The 13,661-nt window shown below is 43.1% G+C and overlaps 1 protein-coding gene across 2 annotated transcripts in view; it reads left to right on the top strand.

The window, feature by feature from the left end:
• Positions 1–13,661, top strand: part of ATAD2 (ATPase family AAA domain containing 2) — a 56,616-nt gene that overhangs the window by 9,786 nt on the left and 33,169 nt on the right. For both annotated transcript variants that reach the window (XM_069731857.1, XM_069731858.1), the window contains exons 2-7: positions 5,962–6,119; positions 6,296–6,342; positions 9,531–9,696; positions 9,843–9,945; positions 11,513–11,603; positions 13,145–13,288. In XM_069731857.1, coding sequence (XP_069587958.1) covers positions 5,962–6,119; positions 6,296–6,342; positions 9,531–9,696; positions 9,843–9,945; positions 11,513–11,603; positions 13,145–13,288 — 709 coding nt within the window. The remainder of the gene's footprint in view (positions 1–5,961; positions 6,120–6,295; positions 6,343–9,530; positions 9,697–9,842; positions 9,946–11,512; positions 11,604–13,144; positions 13,289–13,661) is intronic.

Here is a 13,661-nt window from a genome sequence, read left to right on the forward strand (position 1 = left end):
TTCCGAGCCCTGCCGTGTGCCCAAACAGTGGTTTGTGACCACATATGAGGTATCTATGTACTCAGGAGACATTGCCCAACACATTTTAGGATCCATTTTATCCTCTTGCCCATGTGAAAATTAAGATTTTGAGGCTAAAAGGAATTTTTTGTGAGAAAAAAAGTACTTTTTCATTTTTATGGATCAATTTGTGAAGCACCTGGGGGTTCAAAGTGCTCACTATCCATCTAGATAAGTTCCTTGGGGAGGTCTAGTTTCCAAAATGGGGTCACTTGTGGGGGAGCTCCAATGTTTAGGCACACAGGGGCTCTCCAAACGCGACATGGTGTCCGCTAAAGAGTGGAGCCAATTTTTCATTAAAAAAGTCAAACTGCGCTCCTTCCCTTCCAAGCCCTGCCGTGCGCCCAGACAGTGGTTCCCCCCATATATGGGGTATTGGCGTACTCGGGACAAATTGTACAATAACTTTTGGGGTCCAGTTTCTGTTTTTACCATTGGGAAAATAAAGAAAATTGTTGCTAAAAGATCATTTTTGTGACTAAAAAGTTAAATGTTCATTTTTTCCTTCTATGTTGCTTCTGCTGCTGTGAAGCACCTGAAGGGTTAATAAACTTCTTGAATGTGGTTTTGAGCACCTTGGTGCAGTTTTTAGAATGGTGTCACTTTTGGGTATTTTCAGCCATATAGACCCCTCAAACTGACTTCAAATGTGAGGTGGTCCCTAAAAAAATGGTTTTGTAAATTTCGTTGTAAAAATGAGAAATCGCTGGTCAAATTTTAACCCTTATAACTTCCTAACAAAAAAAATTGTTTCCAAAATTGTTCTGATGTAAAGTAGACATGTGGGAAATGTTATTTATTAACTATTTTGTGTCACATAACTCTCTCGTTTAACAGAATAAAAATACAAAATTTGAAAATTGCAAAATTTTCGCCAAATTTCCATTTTTCACAAATAAACGGAATAATTTTCTACCTAAATTTACCACTAACATGAAGCCCAATGTGTTGCGAAAAAACAGTCTCAGAACCGCTAGGATTTGTTGAAGCGTTCCCGAGTTATTACCTCATAAAGGGACACTGGTCAGAATTGCAAAAAGCGGCAAGGTCATTAACCCCTTCCCGACCCATGACGCCACGTAGGCGTCATGAAAGTCGGTGCCAATCCGACCCATGACGCCTATGTGGCGTCATGGAAAGATCGCGTCCCTGTAGATCGGGTGAAAGGGTTAACTCCCATTTCACCCGATCTGCAGGGACAGGGGGAGTGGTAGTTTAGCCCAGGGGGGGTGGCTTCACCCCCTCGTGGCTACGATCGCTCTGATTGGCTGTTGAAAGTGAAACTGCCAATCAGAGCGATTTGTAATATTTCACCTATTATAACTGGTGAAATATTACAATCCAGCCATGGCCGATGCTGAAATATCATCGGCCATGGCTGGAAATACTAATGTGCCCCCACCCCACCGATCGCCCCCCCAGCCCCCCGATCTGGCCGGTACACTGCTCCGGCTCCCCTCCGTCCAGTGCTCCGCTCCCCCTCCCCCTCCCCCCCCCCCCGTGCTCTTGTCCGCTCCCCCCGTGCTCCAATCACCCCCCCGTGCTCCAATCACCCCCCCTGCACTCCGATCCACCACCCCCCCCCGGTGCTCCTTTCCACCCAAACCCCCACCCCACCCCCCGTGCTCCATTCCACCCCCCACCCCCCGTGCTCCATTCCAGCCCCCCCGTGCTCCGTTCCACGCCCCCGTGCTCCGATTCCCCCCCCCCCCCCCTGCGTTCCGATTCCCCCCCCCCCCCCCCCGTGCTCCGATCCCCCCAACCCCCCCCCCCCCCCCCCCCCCCCCCGGTGGTCCCCCCACCCCATCATACTTACCGATCCAGCCGGGGTCTGTCCGTCTTCTCCCTGGGCGCCGCCATCTTCCAAAATGGCGGGCGCACTGCGCCGGCAGATTCATTCCAAAGTGCATTTTGATCACTGAGATAGATTATATCTCAGTGATCAAAATAAAAAAAATAATAAATGACCCCCCCCCCCCCCCCCCCTTGTCACCCCCATAGGTAGGGACAATAAAAAAAAATAAAGAAATTTTTTTTTTTCCACTAATGTTAGAATAGGGGTAGGGTTAGGGTTTCGGTATGTGCACACGTATTCTGGTCCTCTGCGGATTTTTTCCGCTGCGGATTTGATAAATCCGCAGTGCTAAACCGCTGCGGATTTATGGCGGATTTACCGTGTTTTTTTCTGCGCATTTCACTGCGATTTTCTATTGGAGCAGTTGTAAAACCGCTGCGGAATCCGCACAAAGAAGTGACATGCTGCGGAATGTAAACCGCTGCGTTTCCGTGCAGTTTTTCCGCAGCATGTGTACAGCGATTATTGTTTCCCGTAGGTTTACATTGAACTGTAAACTCATGGGAAACTGCTGCGGATCCGCAGCGTTTTCCGCAGCGTGTGCACATACCTTTAGAATTAGGCCATGTGCACACTGTGCGGATTTGGCTGCGGATTGGCCCCTGCGGATTCGCAGCAGTGTTCCATCAGGTTTACAGTACCATGTAAACATATGAAAAACCAAATCCGCTGTGCCCATGGTGCGGACAATACTGCGCGGAAACGCTGCGTTGTATTTTCCGCAGCATGTCAATTCTTTGTGCGGATTCCACAGCGTTTTACACCTGTTCCTCAATAGGAATCCGCAGGTGAAATCCGCACAAAAAACACTGGAAATCCGCAGGTAAAACGCAGTGCCTTTTACCCGCGGATTTTTCAAAAATGGTGCGGAAATATCTCACACGAATCCGCAACGTGGGCACATAGCCTTAGGGTTAGGGTTGGAATTAGGGTTGTGGTTAGGGTTGTGATTAGGGTTATGGCTACAGTTGGGATTAGGGTTAGGGGTGTGTTGGGGTTAGTGTTGGAGGTAGAATTGAGGGGTTACCACTGTTTAGGCACATCAGGGGTCTCCAAACGCAACATGGCGCCACCATTGATTCCAGCCAATCTCGTATTCAAAAAGTCAAATGGTGCTCCCTCACTTCCGAGCCCTGACGTGTGCCCAAACAGTGGTTTACCCCCACATATGGGGTACCAGCATACTCAGGACAAACTGCGCAACAATTACTGGGGTCCAATTTCTCCTGTTACCCTTGTGAATCTAAAAAAATGCTTGCTAAAACATAATTTTTGAGGAAAGAAAAATGATTTTTTATTTTCACGGCTCTGCGTTGTAAACGTCTGTGAAGCACTTGGGGGTTCAAAGTGCTCACCACATATCTATATAAGTTCCTTGGGGGGTCTAGTTTCTAAAATGGTGTCACTTGTGGGGGTTTCTACTGTTTAGGCACACCAGGGGCTCTGCAAACGCAACGTGACGCCCGCAGACCATTCCATCAAAGTCTGCATTTCAAAAGTCACTACTTCACTTCCGAGCCCCGGCATGTGCCCAAACAGTGATTTACCCCCACATATGGGGTATCAGCGTACTCAGGAGAAACTGGACAACAACTTTTGGGGTCAAATTTCTCCTGTTACCCTTGGGAAAAAAAAAAATTGCAGGCTAAAAGATCATTTTTGAGAATAATTTTTATTTTTTATTTTCATGGCTCTGCGTTATAAACTTCTGTGAAGCACTTGGGGGTTCAAAGTCCTCACCACACATCTAGATTAGTTCCTTTGGGGGTCTAGTTTCCAAAATGGTGTCATTTCTGGGGGATCTCCAATGTTTAGGCACACAGGGCCTCTCCAAACGTGACATGGTGTCCGCTAATGATTGGAGCTAATTTTCCATTTAAAAAGCCAAATGGCGTGCCTTCCCTTCCGAGCCCTGCCGTGCGCCCAAACAGTGGTTTACCCCCACATATGGGGTATCAGCGTACTCAGGACAAACTGGACAACAATATTTGGGGTCCAATTTCTCCTATTATCCTTGGCAAAATAGGAAATTCCAGGCTAAAAAATCATTTTTGAGGAAAGAAAAATTATTTTTTATTTTCATGGCTCTGCGTTATAAACTTCTGTGAAGCACCTGGGCGTTTAAAGTGCTCAATATGCATCTAGATAAGTTCCTTGGGGGGTCTAGTTTCCAAAATGGGGTCACTTGTGGGGGAGCTCCAATGTTTAGGCACACAGGGGCTCTCCAAACGCGACATGGTGTCCGCTAACAATTGGAGCTAATTTTCCATTCAAAAAGTCAAATGGCGCGCCTTCCCTTCCGAGCCCTGCCGAGTGCCCAAACAGTGGTTTACCCCCACATGAGGTATCGACGTACTCGGGAGAAATTGCCCAACAAACTTTATGATCCATTTTATCCTACTGCCCATGTGAAAATGAAAAAATTGAGGCGAAAAGATTTTTTTTTGTGAAAAAGTACTTTTTCATTTTTACAGATCAATTTGTGAAGCACCTGAGGGTTTAAAGTGCTCACTAGGCACCTAAATAAGTTCCTTGGGGGGTCTAGTTTCCAAAATGGGGTCACTTGTGGGGGAGCGCCAATGTTTAGGCACACAGGAGCTATCCAAGCGCGACATGGTGTCCGCTAACGATGGAAATAATTTTTCATTCAAAAAGTCAACTGGCGCTCCTTCCCTTCCGAGCCTTACCATGTGCCCAAACAGTGGTTTACCCCCACATGTGAGGTATTGGTGTACTCAGGAGAAATTGCCCAACACATTTTAGGATCCATTTTATCCTGTTGCCCATGTGAAAATGAAAAAATTGAGGCTAAAAGAATTTTTTTGTGAAAAAAAGTACTTTTTCATTTTTACGGATCAATTTGTGAAGCACCTGGGGGTTCAAAGTGCTCACTATGCATCTAGATAAGTTCCTTGGGGCGTCTAGTTTCCAAAATGGGGTCACTTGTGGGGGAGCTCCAATTTTTAGGCACACGGGGGCTCTCCAAACGTGACATGGTGTCCGCTAAAGAGTGGAGCCAATTTTTAATTCAAAAAGTCAAATGGCGCTCCTTCCCTTCCAAGCCCTGCCGTGCGCCCAAACAGTGGTTTACCCCCACATATGAGGTATCAGCGTACTCAGGACAAATTGGACAACAACTTTCGTGGTTCAGTTTCTCCTTTTACCATTGGGAAAATAAAAAAATTGTTGCTAAAAGATAATTTTTGTGACTAAAAAGTTAAATGTTCATTTTTTCCTTCCATGTTGCTTCTGCTGCTGTGAAGCACCTGAAGGGTTAATAAACTTCTTGAATGTGGTTTTGTGCACCTTGAGGGGTGCAGTTTTTAGAATGGTGTCACTTTTGGGTATTTTCAGCCATATAGACCCCTCAAACTGACTTCAAATGTGAGGTGGTCCCTAAAAAAAATGGTTTTGTAAATTTCGTTGTAAAAATGACAAATCGCTGGTCAAATTTTAACCCTTATAACTTCCTAACAAAAAAAAATTTGTTTCCAAAATTGTGCTGATGTAAAGTAAACATGTGGGAAATGTTATTTATTAACTATTTTGTGTCGCATATCTCTCTGGTTTAACAGAATAAAAATTCAAAATGTGAAAATTGCGAAATTTTCAAAATTTTCGCCAAATTTCCGTTTTTATCACAAACGCAGAATTTATTGACCTAAATTTACCACTAACATGAAGCCCAATATGTCACGAAAAAACAGTCTCAGAACCGCTAGGATCCGTTGAAGCGTTCCTGAGTTATTACCTCATAAAGGGACACTGGTCAGAATTGCAAAAAACGGCAAGGTCTTTAAGGTCAAAATAGGCTGGGTCATGAAGGGGTTAAGGTCAAAATAGGCTGGGTCATGAAGGGGTTAAAAAGAATGACCATTTGAAACCAAATAAATTAACAATATATATTGTGTAACTATTTTTATTTTTTTTTTTATATCCCTTGCTTCAAATTTCGTAAGGTGATACTAAACCTGCACTAAAAATACTCAGCATGTGAATTCACCTTAAAGCAGGAGAATAACGTTTGTCTATTAATTCACTTTTAGAGTTCTTTTCCTAACAAAAAAGATGACGGAGGCGGCCATGCACTGCGTTCACTGAGCAAGAAAAAACCTGAAAATGGACATAACCTTTCAGATTCAAGCCTCGACAAAACTAATGAATCACCGACCATGGGTAACACAGAAGAGAAAAGGTTTTCTAGGTACGTCCACCTGACACTGATGGGTCTTCTGTTTTGTCTATAATTGTTATTGGAGCACATTTGTAAACTGTGTAAATATTTTTCTATATTACAGCATGCATTGCTTTTTGCTAGCAAATGTAGCTGTGTGTAACTGTTAAGCCATAGCATTATCATTGAAAACTTTGTTCTTTTAGGAGATTGGCCAGATTGCAAGCAGACACAACCCCAAATGGCGAAGACGGTACGTAGGGGGAGAGGTTTATTAACAGTGGTCTTCCAATTTTAAATGCATTGTAATGCAATGTGATAACTGTATTTAGAGCTGGGGATTTTGGTATACTGGACCCATCTTGAGCAATTCTAGAGACTGAAATTGAAATCTACGCTCGCAGTGTATGAGCCAATACAGACTTGTTCTAATAATTGTTGTATATAGTAAATTAAGTGGTGCAAATGTCACACCTTAGTCTTGAGTCTTTTATTTTCTGTTACTTTTCAATATATCTGGTTACCTTAGGAAAAAAAATGTCTACAAAAGTTGTAACCACACGAGTAGATTACTACAACGCTTAGGCTACAGTGGGGCAAAAAAGTATTTAGTCAGTCAGCAATAGTGCAAGTTCCACCACTTAAAAAGATGAGAGGCGTCTGTAATTTACATCATAGGTAGACCTCAACTATGGGAGACAAACTGAGAAAAAAAAAATCCAGAAAATCACATTGTCTGTTTTTTTATCATTTTTTTTGCATATTATGGTGGAAAATAAGTATTTGGTCAGAAACAAACAATCAAGATTTCTGGCTCTCACAGACCTGTAACTTCTTCTTTAAGAGTCTCCTCTTTCCTCCACTCATTACCTGTAGTAATGGCACCTGTTTAAACTTGTTATCAGTATAAAAAGACACCTGTGCACACCCTCAAACAGTCTGACTCAAAACTCCACTATGGTGAAGACCAAAGAGCTGTCAAAGGACACCAGAAACAAAATTGTAGCCCTGCACCAGGCTGGGAAGACTGAATCTGCAATAGCCAACCAGCTTGGAGTGAAGAAATCAACAGTGGGAGCAATAATTAGAAAATGGAAGACATACAAGACCACTGATAATCTCCCTCGATCTGGGGCTCCACGCAAAATCCCACCCCGTGGGGTCAGAATGATCACAAGAACGGTAAGCAAAAATCCCAGAACCACGTGGGGGGACCTAGTGAATGAACTGCAGAGAGCTGGGACCAATGTAACAAGGCCTACCATAAGTAACACACTACGCCACCATGGACTCAGATCCTGCAGTGCCAGACGTGTCCCACTGCTTAAGCCAGTACATGTCCGGGCCCGTCTGAAGTTTGCTAGAGAGCATTTGGATGATCCAGAGGAGTTTTGGGAGAATGTCCTATGGTCTGATGAAACCAAACTGGAACTGTTTGGTAGAAACACAACTTGTCGTGTTTGGAGGAAAAAGAATACTGAGTTGCATCCATCAAACACCATACCTACTGTAAAGCATGGTGGTGGAAACATCATGCTTTGGGGCTGTTTCTCTGCAAAGGGGCCAGGACGACTGATCCGGGTACATGAAAGAATGAATGGGGCCATGTATCGTGAGATTTTGAGTGCAAACCTCCTTCCATCAGCAACGGCATTGAAGATGAAACGTGGCTGGGTCTTTCAACATGACAATGATCCAAAGCACACCGCCAGGGCAACGAAGGAGTGGCTTCGTAAGAAGCATTTCAAGGTCCTGGAGTGGCCTAGCCAGTCTCCAGATCTCAACCCTATAGAAAACCTTTGGAGGGAGTTGAAAGTCCGTGTTGCCAAGCGAAAAGCCAAAAACATCACTGCTCTAGAGGAGATCTGCATGGAGGAATGGGCCAACATACCAACAACAGTGTGTGGCAACCTTGTGAAGACTTACAGAAAACGTTTGACCTCTGTCATTGCCAACAAAGGATATATTACAAAGTATTGAGATGAAATTTTGTTTCTGACCAAATACTTATTTTCCACCATAATATGCAAATAAAATGTTAAAAAAACAGACAATGTGACTTTCTGGATTTTTTTTTCTCAGTTTGTCTCCCATAGTTGAGGTCTACCTATGATGTAAATTACAGACGCCTCTCATCTTTTTAAGTGGTGGAACTTGCACTATTGCTGACTGACTAAATACTTTTTTGCCCCACTGTATGTGCACACGTTCAGGATTTATTGCAGAAATTTCCTGAGAAAAACCTGAAATTTTCTGCAAGTAATCTGCGTGATTTTTCCAGACATTTCCCAATGCATTATATAGTGGGAAATCCGCAAAATTAATGAACATGCTGTGGTTTTTACCGTGATGCGTTTTTTTTTTTTTTTTTTTTTTCGCGGAAAAAAAAAAACGCATCATGTGCACAAAAATTGCGGAATTCATTCTAAATGATAGGATGCATAATGTATGAAGTGAAGTGTGCAATCCTCCAATGTGCCTGAAATCGGCTGGGTAAGGAGTTGGGCAAGCTGGAAAAGCCCCCAAGGCAAATGTTAGGATTTGTTTGTGATGTCTGTAAGTAGCTTTGTGGCAGTGTGCTTTGTGGTAGTGTGGTGCCACCTGCAGGTCATTTGTCCTTACTGCAGGTTTATGAAAATTGATGTTTAAACTGTATTTTGTGATCACATCGTGGATGTGTGGTTTGTTTGGCTATTTTCTTGCTAAAGGGGGTAAGTTTACCTTTCAAATGGTATATCATTTTTGTGTGTGAGTGCAGTAGGAACGGAGATAGAAAGTAATCACCGAAAAAGTGTTTTGAAATAATATAGGATGATTTCCATTCTCGTTTACACCACGTGGATGGCCAGGTTGGTGTACGTTGTTTACTTCTGGAAGAGATGGCACCAGGATACACTATGGGAAGAAAAGCTGCCTTTTTGGGAAGCCTTGGGTTATGCGGATAGGACACCTTTCTAAACAATTGTACAGATTGAGTGTCCATCCTTTATGACAGTATTCCTTAATGGCGATTCCCTCTGTTGGATCGTTCCGTTCACGTACTGTACAAATCTCTCGGGTATGATGAAGGAACAGAACAGGGATCAAGGTAGTGACCTCTAAATTCTCCAGCTCTCAATCCGATCATCTGTTGGATGTTTTGAAAAAAAAAAACCAAATCTGATTAATGGAGACTGCATCTCACCGTCCACCTTCAATGATCTTGTGAGTTTAAAGCTCCATGAATCTGCTTTTTCGTACTATTAAGCTGCTCTTAGTAATGTGGCTGATGTACTTGTTTCTGCAAGGTTCTCAAGACTGGGGTCTCTCCTGTTCAATAGAAAAAGGAGTCCTCGTGTTACCTCCGTATTACAAGAATTATGCACTCTGAAGCCTATTGTTTGTATTTCAGGGAAGAATGTTAAAACTTTTTTTTTTTTTTTTTTACCCCATGCAAATCAGATCATCTCCAAAGTGAAGAGAACAGTCAATCGAGAGCCAGAAGTGCGGAGAAAGAAAATGCTCATGAAGTGAATGGAGATGTTGAGGTTCGCCGCAGTGGCAGGATCAGGAGAAGCAAATACTCCACCACAAACCAGTCTGTGCTTTTTGACAAGCTTATAACAAAGTACGTATAAATACCTAACAGTTTGTGCCCACGGAGTCTGAGATGCCCGTGGAGCCATGAGTAAAAAGTCAACTGTTTTCCTTAAGCATCTTCGTCTGTGCCTTTTTACTCTATAATTTCAAGTAATAAGACATGATCTCTTTCAGTACCGCCGAAGCCGTTCTACAAAAAATGGACGACATGAAAAAAATGCGTCGACGCCGAATGCGTGAGCTTGAGGACTTGGGAGTTTTCAATGACACCGAAGAAGTAAATATTTCTTAGTTTTTCTTTCTAAAAAAAAGTCAACATTATTATTATTATTATTATTATTATACATTTTTATAGCGCCATTTATTCCATGGCGCTTTACATGTGAATACGGGGCAAATATAGACAAATACATTAAACATTCAGATGTATGTTTTTTCACATAGGTGAAAAAAAGTGATTCTCACCTTTCCAAATTAGGTGATTCCAAAGAAACCTCTTAGAACCAGGTTTATGCTATCTAACTGTAAAGTATCGACAGGGATCATGTCCCTTCCTGTAGCGGTCATCAAATCGCACCTCATCAGCCACAGTAGGAGTTCAGCTCTGGAGTCATGTCTGTTACATGCCAACAAGAAGTCTGGCTGCTCATGAATACCTGAACTCACTGCGGCTGATAATATCATGTGTTATGAGAAGTGCAGCAAAGACATAGTATGTAATAAACTGATGAAACCATGGTCTGTCACTGCTTTATACTGCCTGATGACAGATTCCCTTAAGGGCACGTTCATAGATAAAACAAAAGATAGGGTTAGATGTTTGCCAATAGTCAATAGGAAAATATGAAAGGAATATTCTTAAGATGTCTCCTGAACAGCTCAGCGATATAAGGTCTCTCCTTGGTTTCTGGCCGCGTGGGTTCCCCTTCAGTGATGGTTTTGGTGAGTAACACAGTTTTAGTATTGAAGTAACTATAAAGCGCAGCACAAGTTCTCTAACGTTCAGCCATCATAAGTTTATTGTGTATTTACACAGAGATAATAAAAGGGCATCTGAACAATCACACTGCTAGGATGGCAAGAGCCAAGATTAGGAGAAACACACCGAAAGCTACATGTGGGCAAGGGTGATTTTGCAAGATTTATAACAGCAACTTGTCAGGAGCTGAGGGGGAGGGTAGTAACTAACTACTGTATAGAAATCAATTGGCTGGAGAGGGGTAGCTGGTATGTTGAGTTAACCCCTCTCCTGGTATGTAACAACTGCGCACTCTAGGCAGAAAGGTGTGGCCTGAGCTCCTTGGAAACCAGCTGTACACTATGTAAGATGAAAGCCCTTTATTGCAAGAGAATGACGGCAGATAGGAAAAAAAAAGTAAATTTCAAACTTTCATGCTGTCTAATGAACCTGATGATTCTCTTTTGAAATGGAAAAATATTTTTACGCAAAATGATTACATTTAGTCTGATCCAAGGTTTTTATCCCAGTAATATTGGCTAAATCTGACCATAGGTGATGATTTCTCTGCCTTCCCTTCAGCTGCACATGTTTTCTCCCCTCTCCACTGGGAATCTGTAAAATTTCCTCCCTGCTGCCGCCTGTAACACTGACATGGCAGTGGGAGAGCAGAGAAACCTCAGCAGCAGGATCTTTGATGGATTTGTATCCGTTTTGCAGATCTCTCATAAAGGACTTGCAGACAGTGCACTGCAATTGGACTATTTAGAAAGTTGCTAAACTTTGCATATAGGAAGCGAATAAATAATAAAAAAAATAATGCTTCCAATACAATTTATAAGACCGCTGAGATGGGTATTAAGATGCTGTTTTGCTTGTGTTTCAGGAAAATATTGACATGTATTCTCGTGTGAAGCAGAAGCGCCAAGAGCCAGAGCTCGATGAAGAAACCACAGACAATCAGGAAGAAAGTGGAGGTAACGGAGCCCACTAAGGCTAGGTTCACACTAGCGTTGCGCCGCCCTGCGTCGGCGACGCAACGCGCGACGCACGTAAAAACGCGCGCAAAAACGCGCGCGTTTTGCGACGCGTGCGTCGTTTTTGACGAAAATCGGACGCACTGAAAATGCTACAATGTAGCGTTTTCTTGCGTCCGACGCTAGCGTCGGAAACGACGCACGTGGCAAAAACGCCACCAAAAACAACGCACGCGTCCCCTATGTTAAACATAGGGGCGCGTCGCCGCTGCGTCGCCGGCGCAACAGCGACGCACATTGGCGGAACGCCAGTGTGAACGTAGCCTTAGTGTAGAACTTTTGACGTCCCCACTGTCTGTAGACATACGCAGGTTCTGTGCTCTCATTATTAGGAAATTCTAGCTGTGCTTTTCCGAAAACCTTTTTTCTTCATGGCTTTCGAAACCTGAATGAAGCGGTTTTAAACAAAAAAAAAAAGTTATAAAAGACAGAACAGTAAGTCGTGACCTTTTTTTTTTTTTTTTTTTTTTTTTTTTTTTTTTTTAAATTTATTTATTTTTTTAGTTTTTTTTCAGGCAGAATCCATCTAGAAGAGGTGTGCACATGCCCTAAAGGGGTTCTCCCCTTTTTAAAAGAAAAAAAAACACCCTGCATTTTTTTTTAAATACTTATAAATGAACAGAGGAGATACCATATTTTGCAGATTATAAGACGCACCCCAAATTTTGAGAAAAATAGGGAAAATATTTTTTCTTTTAAATTAAAATATTGGTGCTTCTTATAATCCATGTGTCTTCTTACTGCTTACCAGGGGTGGTGGCTGCGGTGAAGCGGGGTCCCAGGGTCGCTCCTGGAGGAGGCAAGAGTGGAGCATTGCTGCAGGCTGGGATGAGGGGGTGTTTCGATGTGCAGCGCTGCGGGTGTTCGGTGGTGCTCGGGCTCTGCCAACCTTTAGTGAAAGCCCAGAGCCCCCGCACTTGCATGGTTTGGTATGCAGTGGACTTCTCGAAAATGGCTGCCGGGGGTGGCGCATGTGCTGATGGAGATCTCGGCACCAAGATCTCAGGAGATGAGAGCTCAGTATATGTCCGCATTATAAGACGCACCCTTATTTTTTCCCCCAAATTTCTGAAAAATATGGTACCTTTCCATCCCGGGTCCAGTGTCTGCTCTCTGCCCCTATCTATGTTTTGAGCTCAGTGATTGGCAACAGCGTTAAGTGCTGTTATCATGATATCACTGCTGCAGCCAAAACACCGGCTGAGACTGGTGCTGGACCCGGAGATGGTGAATACCTACACTGGTAGTTTACCGGTATAAGAGCATTTGAGAGCAATAATGCTGTGCCATGTGCGGTTCTAATAGCAGGTGGAAATTTTGTCACTGTCCATGAGACAGGTGTTTTGCTTAAAGAAAATGGGAAAAAAAACATTAGTTTACTGTGGAAGAGACTGGACCATGTTTCTTTCTATATATGAAAGAAAAAAATTGTGCAGTTTTTTCACATGATGTCATTGATGAATAAAAATCTAACTTGTTAGATTCCTCGGAAGAAGGCGAAGACAATGAGGACGAAGAGGAGGAGGATGATGAGGATGAAGACGAAGATGGTGAAGAAGACAATCAAAAACGTTATGAGCTAAGACAAAGAAAAACCGTAGTTCCTTATCAAGTGCCCTTACAAGGTAATGCTGACAGCCGCCTAGGGCGTATTCATTCCTCTCCAGTCCATATAGTGTTCATTTTTAACACCCTATATAGCAATATTGGACTCTGTGCGGCCGGTGTTCTTAAACCTATCTCCCGCCAACCATAACTTTATGGACCTTATTTTCTGTGCTTGGCACAATCTTGGGCCTTCAACAAACTGTTCCAACACGGTTGAAAGTATACTGTTGTGGACAATGTCTTGTATGTTGCTCTGATACTTACCAAAGCAAGATTCGTCTGTCACTACACAAAAGTTTTCCACTCTTTCGGAGTCCAGTGGTGGCAGCTTTACACCACTCCATCCGATGCTTGGTGTTGTGCTTGGCGACGTACGGCTGCATGCAGCTG

Source organism: Ranitomeya imitator, chromosome 6 (genome assembly GCF_032444005.1).
Source record: "Ranitomeya imitator isolate aRanImi1 chromosome 6, aRanImi1.pri, whole genome shotgun sequence".
NCBI lineage: Eukaryota > Metazoa > Chordata > Amphibia > Anura > Dendrobatidae > Ranitomeya > Ranitomeya imitator.